Source organism: Podarcis vaucheri, assembly GCF_965113315.1.
Source record: "Podarcis vaucheri genome assembly, chromosome: 5".
Lineage (NCBI taxonomy): Eukaryota > Metazoa > Chordata > Lepidosauria > Squamata > Lacertidae > Podarcis > Podarcis vaucheri.
This window is the reverse complement of record NC_138763.1, coordinates 75,883,986-75,899,327: the sequence shown is the minus strand read 5'-3', so window position 1 is coordinate 75,899,327 and position 15,342 is coordinate 75,883,986. Positions and strand designations below refer to the sequence as shown.

Below are 15,342 nucleotides of genomic sequence, written 5' to 3'. Positions count from 1 at the left end.
CAAATGAGTAGGAGAAAAATCTGTGGTCAGCATCTTCTAAAAGTAAACTGAAATATCACCCGTGGCCCATTTTTGGAACACAATTCCCAGCCAAAGCTATACCATCTTCCATGCCACACTTACTACAAAATACAGTATGAAACATCTTCAATAGCAATAGATTCAATAATGGGTTAGTTAACTAGCAAAAAAGACTCGTGCAGATGCAATGCTAATGATATCATGATTAGGAGCCTGGAAGCTTGCCATGTTCTTTCCCAGCCCCCTTTCCCTGGTTAGAATTAGTATGGTGCAGTATTAAGTCTGCACTGGTACTAAGAAAGGTTTGAAAACCAACATCTGGCCCCAGTTTAAAAGCTAGCAATTAGTTACCACTGCTGCAAATGTAATGTTGCACATTAGTTATCAACAGAAAGGGAGAGCAGGAGAAAGTACACATGAGTCTGTGGCATGCTTCCAATCTCTTAATCATGTCTAGGAGACTGCTATTACTGCATCTGTATTGGGCCTCCATCCTATTATAGTATATTATATTCTGCTGCTAAGATACTACAGTAATGGGTGAAAGAAATCCTTCTACAAAGCTAAGGACATTTGAGTCTTTGAATTTCAGTTTTAAGTATCCCCACATTCTGTATGCTTCTACAACAATGGCTTTTTTTTTTAAGAAAGAGAAAACCCTATAAATCCAGATTTCTCTTTTTTTAAAAAACACAACAACCCTAAAGTGCCTCCCAATCTCTCACCAGAAAGCAGAATTTAAGCACAAATATAAGTGTTGCACTCAGTCACCCAACTCTAATATTATACATAATACAAAACTATGACATGTTTCATTTTCCCCTCCCCTCTTGAATCAAAGCCTGATTACAAAGCAGCAATTATTTAAATTTGTTAAGGCAATTATAAAGCACTATAAACAGATTACACGCCACATCAAGTTATCATATATTAATCCAATTTATAATAAACTGGGGTTTGAGCATGACTTACCCTTCTCAGAGGAGCCTCAGTATTAACAGAAGCTTCAGAATGGACCCATTTAGATGAAGGTATTCCAAGTCCTGAGTATGCATGTGTTCCGTTGGGATACTGCCAAATAATTGGATAAAGTCCCAGGTGATTATACGTAGCAGAAGGGTGAGCTTGCCCAAGAAGATGTGGTGACTGGTGCTGCAGCATCTGTTGCTGTTGCTGGTGTGCTAATGCCAAATGGCTTAAGCTGCTAGCGTGAGCAGTCTCTAGTCGTGGATGGCCTCCCAACAGAGAGGCTGTAGGCACTCCAGGTAACACTGCAGGAAGTAGATGCGGGTGATGAACAGAATGGTGAGATGTACTACTAAGAGGATGTGTATTAATAGTAGACAAAGGAGTTTGGTTTGAGGACCCAGCTAACAAATGGGATGCACCAGTTAATGCGGGGTGATGAGTGTTTGGATTTAAACAAGTTCTATGGGAAGTGGAATGAGGAGGATAGTTATGTTGATGTAAATAGGGTGATATATGGTTAGTTCCCGTTTCTTGTCCAATTAGAGCGGGATCTCTGTAAACTGTGAAATGTTCATTCTTGTCAATGATAAGAGGACTTTTAGTAGCTTCTATTGAACTAACTCTAGCTGGAACTGGATGAAAGCTAGACCTAGGCAAATCATGTTCAGTTTTAATTGCTGACCTTGTTACGCCAGTAACATGGCTGTTTTGGTAATTAACCTTAGACTTCACAGTGTCGGGAGATTGGGCGTGTTTATATTTAACTTCAGGTGAAGAATTTGACTTGATTTTAGGGGTTTCAATCAGTGGGCCAGCTTTTGACTTCACTACATCAGAGACTGGACTTTGTTTACGTACTCTGCCCTCTTCTGCTATGGAAATGACAGTTAAAGATGAAACAGAGCCATACGGAACTTTTTCAGAATTATGATGTTCATTTGCTGATGTACTTTTCACAACTTTTGGTTGTATCAAATCCATTTTGTTGGCATTATTAATCCAGTTTTCATCAGTTTCCAGCTTTCTCACTTCCAGAAAGCTTGAATTTGTAAACAGATGTTTTGTATCACTACCCAGAGGCTCCATTTTCTGACGGGTTTGCAAACCAAAAGTATTTGATATGTTTTCCTGGGCCTCAATAGTTGAACTGTTTTCAATATTTATATCAATACAACCTTTTGGTGTAGGGCAACTGGGCACAAACTGCTCATTCGGTAAGAGCTCCCTGGGTTGTTGCTTTTCTATACTGCACTCTTGAATGCATACATCATTTGCATTCCTATCATAAACTGTTGGCTGCTCGGCCTGATGGAGTGAAATTTCTTGCAGCTCCAAGTCAGCTGACTCTGGCCTATCTGTTTCTTGGTGTTTTTTATCTTCCTGTATCTCGTGCCAGGGTGACTGGCTGTCTATTAGTGTTTGTTCCTCTATACCATCACTGCTCTGGGATTTTCCTTCTTTCCCATTTATCTTTGAAGTGTTCTTGCTTTTCAATTCATTCTCTGAATTCTGCTCCGACGAAGAATCTGTCAGTCTTTTGTTTGAATTTTCTGAGTCACTGCTCTCAGAATAGTCTGAAGTGTTGTCTATCCGCTGCCTCTTCATACAGAGTTTCTTTTCATCATCTTCTGGTTTTCTTCTTTTGGAAATAAAGTGTTTGCTTTTATTTTTGGAATTTTCTGTAGAAATAAATAAATAAATAAATAAATATTCCTTTATTTAGTACTATGTTGAAGAAGAATTGTTCCAACCCTTTGAAAAATGTTTATACCTCCTTGACTGATATAGTCGTATTTTTCCTCTTTTGTCTTTTCTTCATCAGGCACACTGCTATCAGAGCCTTTCCTTTTATGTGGACGAGCATTCCGCTGCTGGTGATGTGAATTTTGCTTAGGTGCTGCACTCTGGGAATTCATTGCTGGCCTGGGACTATTTGCCTGTGCCCGGGTATAGTGGCCCTAAATAAAAAGAGCAATACATTTATAATTCATTAATACAAGATAGTTAACAAAGTAAATGGCAATGAAATTTAAAATCAAAATATATCTACGTGGGCTGTGTTGCTGTTCTGGTTGGAACGAGACCTGCGTCGTGATGTAATGCCAATATTTTCACCTTTCAACAAAGAGTGAACAACATCATCTAGAAAGGTCATCTGAACCATAGAGGGATCCACATTTTGTGGTTCTAAAACCTGGTTAATTTTGAAAAACAAAAAAAGGGAATCAATTCTTATTTATATATTCCATATGAATACCAGCTGCAAATACAAAATTTATTTCCTAACTTGAAACAACTTTTTTGGCACAAAACTTCAAAAGGAATGAAGAAGTGGCATCCTTTCATATTGAAAGGGAGGGCGAATACATGTTAACATGTTTTATAAGAACAATGCCAACGTTCCAGCTTTGGTCCCAAACTGAAAATCCTTCAATTTTTTTTAAACTGGTCAAACAAAAATAAAGCATACAGGATGAAGATTTTTTTTTCCGCTTCAGAGGGAAAGGTATATGAGTGATTAATGATAACTATAAACCAACGCTAACTGAAAACAGGACAAAAGGTTATATTGGCCGTTACTTCTACCCCACCATTTCATTATCTTGGGGGCTCAATTAAGGAAAATAGATCTTCACCCCCCCCCGCAGCTCCATTTTTTTTCTGCATTTATGCCCTGAAAATATTAAAGACTACTGCAATATGCATTCTGGTTTCCTTTGTTCCATGTAGGCATTTATAGCCACTTTATCACCTGACAGCACTTTTTAAAAACAACAACAATGAATCCTTACAGACATGATTCCCTTCATCCACATTTTATTTATCTTACTGGTCAGGTAATAACCGAATAAGCAGATTTGAGTTTTTAAAACCATAAATGATTGTGTTAAGTAATATTTTAAAACAATTTATATATGCAACTCAATTTTAGGCCAACAGTTCCAAAGCCATGACAAACCTATTTATGTTTAAGACAAACACGGAAGAAATAGTTACCTGATCATTCATAACAATCATAGTGCGAGTGAATAGATCATGATGAGTTATTATACCAGTGAACCACTGGGTGGCAGAGTCCTGTCTGTATACTCTCACTCTATAGCCGTTTAAGGAATATGGTCCTTTGAAAATAAAAATAAAAATAAAAATAGTTTTTGAGGATTATTGCAATAATTTTCCAATCCATGGCTTGGTTTTAAAAGCGCATGCAGCACAGATGTTATCTTACATTGTAACCCACCCCACCCACGAAAACCCCACTTCCATTATGCCTTTAAGTCTACTGCATACTTCTCTTTGGATACAGAGGCATTTTTATGATCAAGCAAGCCTAACTTCTCGAACAGAACCTCTCCAGCAGCTGTTTGCATGCCCAGATGCTTCTGGAGTAGAAACAATGTAGTTCTTGAAGTTTTGGGTTTCACAGCTGCCAATAGCTTCCCACAAGTGACCACAGAACTCTGCAGCCTCTGCAGTAGTTAAAAAAAAAAATCTAAATCATTCAGCAGCCTTTTCTCCTTCCCAAGGCTACTGAGCAATAACAAGCATTAATTTATAAAACCCAGCAGATGAAACATGCATTTAAATCACATAGTAACCAACAAACAACTTCCTATTTTAAAATACTACAAATTTAAAAAAAAGGGGGGGGGGCTTTGCGAACAAAATATCCTAAAACTGGAAATTGGTTATACTGAAAACTGGTTGGGAAATACCACGGCTATTACCCACAAGTCATAATGCATAAATAGTCTAAGAAGGAAATTTTTAGTCTGCTTATTTTAAGATTTGAGACATTTCTGCATTAAAGTTTTGTTCCTATGCTCCCTGCTTGTTGCTTTAGCACTGAGCTGTAGTGTAGTGTGGAAAAAGTTCTGTGAAAAAGATCATACTGACATTACACCTCAGGTGGCACCAAAATTGTCAATAACTAAACAATAACTAAGGGACGCAGGTGACACTGTGGGTTAAACCACAGAGCCTAGGACTTGCCGATTGGAAGGTCGGCGGTTCAAATCCCCATGAAGGGGTGAGCTCCCATTGCTCGGTTCCTGCTCCTGCCAACCTAGCAGTTCAAAAGCATGTCAAAGTGCAAGTAGATAAATAGGTACCACTCCGGCGGGAAGGTAAACGGCGTTTCCGTGCGCTGCTCTGGTTCGCCAGAAGCAGCTTAGTCATGCTGGCCACATGACCCGGAAGCTGTACGCCGGCTTCCTCGGCCAATAAAGCGAGATGGTCAGGGGTCCCCTTACTTTTACCTAGCCCTATGAATGTTCTTATCTATGCATGAAAAAATATTAGTACAGATCCAGTAGAAGTATGGGTGCATTGTGAATTGCAGCTAAAACCATACTGCCTTCGTGTCTTGCTGGTGGGCTTCCGAGAAGCATCTGGAATTGTGAGAAACAAGATGGGCTAGACAGACGTTGGATCAGATCCAGCAGGACTCCTTATACTCTTACTGTGGGAATCAAATCCACTGAAAAAGCATTTCCAGTCCCTGCAGAATATTACATGCTGACACCCTTTGTTTGCCTGGAAAATGTACCATTAATGTAGCATAATATTACATGTATTTACATTTAATACATAAACTTGGGTCACAGACTCAGAAGATGTCAGTCATGTCCCTTTTTCATCATGTCAGCTCCAAGGACTTAACCACAAACTGTTTTTTAAATTCACTACTCACAAGTGGTTCAAGCGACAAGAAATAATTCATAATACATGCGATTACACCTGATTTTTAAAAGCATCCCCCCTCAACACAAAAAACCAAGTAAATCATGGCTAATGGCATTGCTGAACTACTGAGCTATTTACCATATACTAAACAACAGTTTCTGAAATATGAATATACTTTCATTTAATAAATTTTGAAAACAAATCCACATTTCTACTTACAGTATAATTTTTCCTCCAATCATGTTTCAGTATTAATTTTCATGGGACCTAATTAGAAGAAAAAAATATTTCTCAAAATTACCTTGCATAAAAATCTCTTGCACCTTTTGTTCCTTTACCCAGATTTTTACTTCCTCCTGAAGCTGTGGGTTGTCCCTGAGAACTGGGTTTAAACTGTCTACGTCGTCCTAAAGCAGAAATTAAGAAGAACCCTATGTTATACACATTTAGTATTTTATGAAGTTTATTTCCTTCAATCCAACAATTTGTTGAAAACTATGTATTCTGAAGAACACAACTGCAGATCAGTGGCAGAAGTTGTCCCAAATGCTCAATTCCCCCCTCCATTAAGGACCCAGATCCAATATGTTGCCAAATAAATAAATGGCTTTAAATACTTCTCTATTCCATGCATGTTTTCAATAGCACCAAATCAGTCCACTTTAATTCTTGGATCAAAAAAATCTGTAAGTTAAGACTACAATACCTCAATAAAAGTACTGTCAAATTCTGTACTTGGACAATCTCTTTATTAGGCCAACCAAAATGTAACAAAATAGTGCAAGCTTTTAAGTTTTCCACAACGCTTCATCAAGCTACATGGTGAACAGGGCAGTATGGGGGAGAGAGGGCTGCTTGTGGTTGATGTTGAAACCATGGGGTCTGCATCTGGTGGCAGTCTTAAAACATAATAACGAAGAAGACAGAAAAAAATACAAATGAATCGATGCAGCTATTGAGTTGCACCAAGGTCTGCTGAGAACTGTTGGCTGATTTACCATCTCTGAAACTCTCTCCAACCTTAGATGAAACACATAGGCTTCCACACATAAGGATGGAAAGCTTTTCAGAAATTGGGAATCAACCATTGCTATGCCTCTTATTCCCAGCAGGAAAAGCTCCATAAAGAGCTTCATTTGCACGTGGGCTACCTAGTTCCCATTCCACCTCAAGACTGATCAGATGAAGATTCCATGGCTTCAATGTTACAATTGTTGTCATCTCACTTCTGCCAAGTGCTCTGTTAACTTTCTAGCCTGGTCAAGAATTTTAGGAGTGCGCAAAAGCTTGCACACCCTTTTGCTATATTTTGGTTGGCTTAATAAAAGGCATTGTACTAATATGGATAATGAAAATCGTATGGGTAGAACATAGCTACCTTCATCTTTTGTGTGACTAATAAAACTAATGCTGCCTTATAAACTAGCATATTGAACTTTAAATACATTTTGATTTACACACCAACTGGAGTTTGGATGCTCTAAAACCCAAAATTCAGCCACTCCTCCATTAATACAACAAAATGAAACAAAGAGATGACATTGCTGAATCTGAACAAGTGCATTTGTATACACTTCTTTTGTTACACAATTTATACGGTGTGGGTGGATTCTGAAGAATTATCCCAGTAATATTATTTTAAAACACTGTTAGATAATGCTTTTCTTATCTGTGAACTTCAAAGACAAGTAAAAATCTATACTGAGTGGTCAATGACTATGATTAGACAAAGGCTGAATTATATTCACAAAATGCAAGAAAAGAATATAAAAGATGGCTGCTTATTTACATACAAGAGGACTCTCTACTGAAGGAATCCTCCCCCCCCCCCATCTATTGTATTTCAATAGTATGAAGTACAATGGTGGACCTATTACTGCATTTCTCAGGGGTTCCCTGTGAAGGCCTTCTTGGGTGCCCCAGAATAAACTGTAATTCCCTGATCTCCAGTTTTAATTTAAAAAGAAGTTCCTAGCATTTATTGAACCCGAGATATGAGGCAGAACATACAGAAACAGTTCTTCTCAATTTTTTGTGTGATAAATTATACAGCTCCACCATTTCAGTGTTTTACTTTGCCGCCCACCACATGGAAAAAACTCCCACCCCACCAGAAAATAATCCTGTGGACTCCCAAGTGTATTAGAGAGGAAGATGGTGCACTTAGGCAAGAGAGGGATAGATGCACATGTGTGTGTGTGTGTGAGAGAGAGAGAGGGGGGGTATAAACTATCTAGTCTCCATGTTATGTGCGGTTTGAGTGGCAGGGGAGAGATGGATAGGTGAGCAGTGACTGTGTGTATGTATGCAAGAGTGTGAGTGTGGTGTAGCCACCTTGTATATTCTTCATAGTACTGCTGGAACGCTCAATAGTGTGTGCATATGTGATATATGGGACGTGGGTAGCGCTGTGGTCTAAACCACTGATCCTAGGGCTTCCTGATCAGAAGGTAGGCGGTTTCAATCCCTGCGACGGGGGTGAGCTCCCGTTGTTCGGTCCCAGCTCCTGCCAACCTAGCAATTCGAAAGCACGTCAAAGTGCAAGTAGATAAACAGGTACCACTCCGGCAGGAAGGTAAATAGCGTTTCCATGCGCTGCTCTGGTTTCACCAGAAGTGGCTTAGTTATGCTGGCCACATGACCTGGAAAAACTGTCTGCGGACAAACGTCTGCTCCTTTGGCCAGTAAAGCAAGATGAGTGCCGCAACCCCAGAGTTGTTTGTGACTGGACTTAACTGTCAGGGGTCCTTTACCTTTTTATGTGATATATACACAGATATATCCTGTGTGATCTCTACAGTCAGGAGCAGCAGGACATAGCTGCCTCCCAATAAACCTAAGGTTGTCTATGGCAGAAGTAGGAGGGAAGAAGAAATGACAGCACTCTCTTTAATTTTGTGTTAGCCACCTCCCCCCCATCTACTTTCCTAGCGTAAGCCACCAGATTCTCCATCCAGAGATCTTACGGTGCCACTGCGTCAGGAGTTGGGAAGATGGCTTGCACGAGTTTGTGCACTAACTGATTGCGCAGATCCTGAATGACATGCTCGTGCCAGGCTTTCCTCACCCCGGTACTTGAAGGTAGTAAAGCTGTGGACATCGAATTTGTGTCATCGTTCATTAAGGAGTTTGCTGTCCCAAGTGAAGTCAGAAGAGCAGTTTCTGGGATCATGCTAGGTTGCTGGTCTGTAATTCCTCCAGGAGTCAGATTCATTTGATTAGTTCCCAGTGCATTCATGGTTCTCATTTGCAGATGAGCCTAAGGCTGGCTGGCTGGCTGACCTTGCACTTGGGGCTGCAGTGGCGCCTGCTGGAACTGGTTGCCATTGGGAAGGCCAAGAGCTGTGTAGGCTTACTGCATGGAACTGGGGTCAATGGGGTTCAGGTTACTCAAAGAAGGAGTCGTTGCCTGTCCTGTCCCAGAGGCAACAGAATTCTGTATCCCACGAACGGGGGATCTAGGGAGTGGTTGCTAGTTTCTCTTGTCACTGGCATTTTTCAGTGGAAGACACATAGGACAATCTTGTCGCGTACAATTCATGCTCCCCCATGGCAACCATTTTCTGACTGGTGCCCACAGTACTTTCTCAAAATTCAAGCACTGTACAGGCAATGCCCAGTTGGCAAGGGGTTGCATTCTAGGTCATTGCATGCTTCTGTGAAATCATACATTGAAAAAGCCTGCCTGCCCCACCCCCTTTTGTGACGTTTTTGTGTCACGTCCAGGTTTGGTGCAATGCACAAGTGTGTGGTTGCACACATATCAGATGCACCTAAAACGATCGCTGCCTGTGTGGTCAAATACCTGTCAGGTCTGTTAACTCAGTCCTGTTTTTCTTGAAAACACATATAATCTTTTAAAGGCATTTTTAAACATCAGAGGAAAAGAAATCCAATCCTACAATACTTAATAATTTTCAAGTTAGTGAAATAAGGCCCAAACTAAACATATCAGGCCACTATAGATACATTAACACAACCTGGCTGCTCATAAAGTGGTATGTGTGTATTATTTGAAGGAACAAAAGCATGTAGGGGAGGGAAGAACACATTACCTTTCTGTGCTCTACTTCAATAATGGAAATAAGCCAGCCTGGGAGGAAAAATAGCCTAAAGCAATGGAGTGTAACAAAATAAGGCAGGGAGGGTTTCATGTAAAGATTAGGGACCTGCCTCTTGTTTTTTATGAGTGGGGAAGCTATGAAGACAGTTGCCCCATCACATCTTGTTTGGCCCTCAGATGGAAAGCAAGTCTGCTTACTTGATTGAAGTTATTCAGCTTCAAACAACAATGTGTCTGCTGGCTACTGTTCCCTACTGCTCTTTATTCAGCTCTGGAGCGCAAAACTGCTTTGGATGGTATGTCTGTTTGAGCCAATCATAAAAAAGCAAGTAGGATTATCTCATGCCTTTTGGTGACAGGCTACTGAAGTATTTTCTACATCAAGGAGTAATATCTAATGAGCATGCAAAAAAAAAAAAAGTTTAATAAATTATATACTGAGAGAATAAAACAATATACATTTAATTAATAAATAAATAAGCCTCTCCCTATGGGTCTATCCTCTGCTTTGAAAATGTGGAAAGCTCACCCTCCTGGCAGACATCAACAAAACTTATGGAAGGAGGTAGTGCCAGGGATTTATGGGCTTTGTAATGCTTTTATCCAGATGATCCATAATATCTCATCTGCCTTCACTGAGGATTAGAAGAGGCAAACAGCCTACTGCACTAAGCTGACAATTAGATTTGGGTGCTCTAAGATTCTATGAGCCACCTGGATGCAAGACTTGAAAATATACTCACCGTACATTACAAAACAATATTCCATTTTTAAAAATGTTTTAACACATGCACAAAAACAGACAAGTTACTTAGTTAAGACTAGTCAAAATATCCATGGCTTTCCTATGGAAAGAAACACGCAGAATCTCTTTGAAGCAAGAAAGCAAAATTGCTGTGTGACGTCAAGGATCAAACAGAGAAGAAAGTGACCAAAAAACTGAAGAGATAGCTGTGATGCATACACAATTTAAGCTTAAACCTGCACTATTAATTTCACCAAATGGGCTTTTTAGGGCTGTTTATGTCTGACTGTTGAAAGTGACATTTAAGTGAGAGAAGTGGAAAGAAGCCATAAGTGACAAAGTAAGCACTTAAATACATGATTCAATAAGAATTTCTCTAGTCCCTAAGCACATCTGGGAGGATTCAGGAAGATGATTGCTTTACGGAACATATGTATACAGGTTCATCTGTTTCAAACTATCAGAAATGGGCAGACTGATAGAACTACACATTTCTCAACATTTGGGTGGGATTGTCTCCCCCTTCTTTCTGTTATTGTACATCTGGGATCAGATGTGTGCTTTCCTGAGAGGGGTAGTGTTTTAAGGTGGGGGGGGGGGTCGGCAAGCATCCCCTAAACTCCTGGGTGCCAGATTCTCCTCATAATTCCTAGATTTAGTAAATGCTTGAATTTGAAGGTGTCAGATGTTGGATTTAGCAGTCTTAACTAGTTTTTTTTTTCTGATCAGGAAATCATCTGGCAGAAGAGCCATCATGTACAACAGAAGAAAGATAATGAGTTATTAACAAAATAGTTACTCTCTTCCAGGTGATAAGGGGTGGGGCCCCTCCTCCAGCTGTATGTGTGCAGACACAAAAGGGTTTAGGTTGGGATTTCAATTTGCTGGATATGGGTGCGAGGAAAATCCCTTGGAGTTTGTTAGCAGCAAATAGTAAGAAGGGGAACAGAGAACACCATGTGGGTTGATTGTGACAGGCTGTAAAAGAGAAAATGGCTGATTTATGTGTTTGGGACCCGAATGATGCTGCGCCTATGAGAGAAGAGATCCTCTAGAAATGTGATTGTGCTGAACTCTCTTCATCTAGACTCAGGTTGTAAAGGTAAAGGTAAAGATACCCCTGCCCGTACGGGCCAGTCTTGACAGACTCTGGGGTTGTGCGCCCATCTCACTCAAGAGGCCGGGGGCCAGCGCTGTCCGGAGACACTTCCGGGTCACGTGGCCAGCGTGACATCGCTGCTCTGGCGAGCCAGAGCCGCACACGGAAACGCCGTTTACCTTCCCGCTAGTAAGCGGTCCCTATTTATCTACTTGCACCCGAGGGTGCTTTCGAACTGCTAGGTTGGCAGGCGCTGGGACCAAGCAATGGGAGCGCACCCCGCCGCGGGGATTCGAACCGCCGACCTTTCGATCGGCAAGCCCTAGGCGCTGAGGCTTTTACCCACAGCGCCACCCGCTGTGGTTGTATATATGTGTAAATAAACCACATATCATAAAGACACCACAGTCTCCGCTGTGGCTCATTGTCCAAAAGGAAACATAGACCCTGTACACCAGGAACCCCTGGAAGCTTACACTGATCAGAGATTGGGGTCACATGTAACATTCTCACCTGGTGCCTTCATTACATATATTTAGGCGCCAGGCAAAAATGGTTCTCTTTAACCAGGTCTTTGGCTTTGGTGAAATAATATTCTATGTCACTAAACGCCCCCCCCCCCGCAACCAGCTAAAGTTTCCAACTGCTTTTCAATGAGCTCCAAGTAGGATGCATTACAGTGAACCAGTGAACTTATGTTCCAGCAAAGAGCATGACCTGTACACCAGCCAAAACTAGTAAAATGAATTTGTAAAGCACCATAAATGGCATTAAGGAGCACCCCAAATCGATGAGCCTCTATCTTTAGGTAGACTACAACCCCACATGGTACAAGCTGTACACCTATCTTTGGATCAAGTGATCCGTTAATAAAAGTATTTCAATCTTATCTAGTGCTTATTGTAATTAGACCTCAGTTTGTGAATAAATCCATGTAGGAAAGGTAGTCCTACAATGAGGGTCCCAGGCTATGTTTATAACTATAGGTTACCAATTACATCAACCATAATCCAAAGAACTGTGAATTAGTTTCTATGAGTCCAATGGATCTTTGGGAGTTGTGTTTCCTAAACAGAAGTTCTTCAGGTCACACGAAAAATTGCTTTTGAAACCAAGGAGAATGTCAAAAGTCACTTGTGCTATGGCATGGGGGGGTACTTTGTTTATAAAGTAGTCATAAATTCCTCTAGCACAAAGCATGAACCTCAACAAGTCTTTAGATGTCAGCCAACGTTCCATTGGCACATGTAATGAATTTAACACAAGTTGTAAACTACAACTGTTGCAATTACTGTAAAAAAAAGTTTGAGTATAATGTCTCTACTCTCTGAGAAGCTGCTATGCCAGTACAGAACATGAGAGTTTGGAACATAAAGATATTGTCCAGGACTGTGAGACTCATTATAAAGATGCAAACTTACTGGTGATCACTATGGGCACATGACATCTTCTTTGATGGCAAATTAAAACCTGAACCCTACTAAAATGCAAGTATTAAAGATGAGACCATTATGTTTCCTGAGCTCCACAAATTTGAGAATGCGAAACAAATTGCTTCTCAGTTAGTTCTACATAGCCCTCTGGAAGGTTAGGCTCCTACTTTGGCTCCAATGAATTTTGTATTCTTTTTACAAGTGCCTTATCTCTTCCCAATAGGAAAAATACTGCATCAATTAAGACTCCTAGTACTTGAGGTGAATAAATTCCAATATTTTGATGTATTGAAAGAGAGAAGGATGCAGACGCAGCCAACGTTACAGGTTCTGGTGGCATTCCAGTGGAAGGTAGTAAATATGCAGCAAACCACAATCAGTACTAACTATCTATGTCCTAGAGGTGTTTCATGCAACCCACCAGCAAAAGTACCAAAATAGTGAGAGTGGGGAAAAGAGTGAGGGATCAGAGGCCTTGCCAGAAGGCCAGTCCCAACAGCACTGCTCCTACTACAATAGGTGTTACTCACCACTTTACATGGTGGCTAAATACATTTTTAACTATATAGTCCTTTTAAAAAAAACTTGCTTCCCTCAATTCTGCAGAATAACAACACAGGAATCGTATATTGAAACCCATGTATGCTAGTCCACTAAGAGCAACAGTATTATTATTTGATAAATTCTTAACTCAGCTTGAAGCAATTCAACAGAGACTGTGCCATGTTGTCTGCACATAAATGGCGAGGAAGTGGAGAGGGTTGGTAGTTTTAAATACCTGGGCATTTATATCTCGGAGGACCTCTCATGGACTGCAAATGTTAATATGGTTGTGAGGAAGGTGCAGGGGAGGTTGTATTTCTTGAGAATGCTCAGGGGACTGAATCTATCCCAGCACCTACTCCTGTCCTATTATCATAGTACCATCGAGAGTGTCCTAACCTATAGTATATTATCGTGGTATGGGAGCAGCTCTGAAACGGATAAAAAAGCTTTACAGCGAACAATTAAAATTGCCCAGAACGTTATTGGGCTCCGACTACCAACCCTGGATGAGATCTTCACGTCTCGCATCTTGAAGAAGTCACATAATATTCTGAGAGATCCCACCCACCCTGCTCACAACTTCTTTGAACTATTGCCTTCAGGCAGAAGATATAGGACAATGAAAACACGAACCACACGCCTTCTGAATAGTTTCTATCCAAGAGCTCTGATTGCACTAAATAATGATCTCAGGGCCAGTTGCAAGGTTTAGTAAGTAGGGAGTGGAAGGAATGAGATAGGTTTTAGGTTATGTTATGTTTTTAATAGGTCATGCTATATTCTGGATTATGTTATGTTTTATAGATTATGTCTAAATAGGATGAGAGTTCGGAGATACGTGCAAATGTATATGTGAACCCGGTCTTTGGGTGGGTGTTTGATTTTCGTTGTTGTGTATACTGTGTATATACGGACAATGACAATAAATTTATCCAAATCCAATATCAGTACATAAACGTGGAATTTAGTTTCTGGCCCAGAATTCAACATCCTGTTGTGAGCCAGTGTGGTATAGTGATAAGAGTATCAGACTGGGGCCGGAGAGACCAGGGTTCAAATCTGCACTCAGTCATGATGCTCACTGGGAGGCCTCGGGTCAGTCACTGCCTCTCAGTCTAACGTACCTCCCAGGGTTTTTGTGGATCCCCACAACACAAGAGAACCACATACACCATCACCTTGAAGCAAAAGATAGGATACAAATGCAACAAATAAGCAAATATCCTGAGAACCTCGTTTACATGAGTGCAGTTGAACAGCTGGTGCAGGCTGCAATAGAAGTTTGGAGCTAAATAAAGCTTCATTAGCTTGCAAAACTAAATAGCCCTCTTTCAAACATATTGGCCAATGGCCATAAAACCTCATACTCTCACAGCATTTCCTTTTACCTCCACAGTCTCTTGTTTTCATCCTAGTCCCTTATACATTCCAAGTTCATTGATAATCTCAATCTGAGATGTATTTATATACATACAAAAAATATATATGAAAGACCAATTGACAGAATTAATTCTAGAACAGAATTTTGATTTGTTAATTTTGTGCACTGTGCATACAGCCAAAATGTTAACAAATTCACTAACATAAAACAGAATCAGGATTTGGGATCCAAACAAAACAGAGAGAGAGAGAGAGAGAGAGAGAGAGAGAGGGAGAGAGAGGCTATCAAGATAATTCTTTATACACTCCATAAACTGCTATCTTCTCTGTACCTGCTTAGATGTAGCCATACTACTGGTTTCAATGCACACAGGGTATGCATTTTAAGCATTAATTTTAA

General features: G+C 40.4%; 1 protein-coding gene across 4 annotated transcripts in view; it reads right to left on the bottom strand.

Annotated features, from left to right (window-relative positions):
• Positions 1-15,342, bottom strand: part of JMJD1C (jumonji domain containing 1C) — a 120,988-nt gene that overhangs the window by 25,023 nt on the left and 80,623 nt on the right. For 3 of the 4 annotated variants that reach the window (XM_082222295.1, XM_082222292.1, XM_082222294.1), the window contains 5 exons: positions 5,978-6,083; positions 3,988-4,112; positions 3,041-3,184; positions 2,762-2,948; positions 994-2,669 (listed from right to left, as the gene is read on the bottom strand). In XM_082222295.1, coding sequence (XP_082078421.1) covers positions 994-2,669; positions 2,762-2,948; positions 3,041-3,184; positions 3,988-4,112; positions 5,978-5,984 — 2,139 coding nt within the window. In that variant the 5' untranslated portion in view covers positions 5,985-6,083. The remainder of the gene's footprint in view (positions 1-993; positions 2,670-2,761; positions 2,949-3,040; positions 3,185-3,987; positions 4,113-5,977; positions 6,084-15,342) is intronic. The other variant, XM_082222293.1, reaches the window with a different exon arrangement.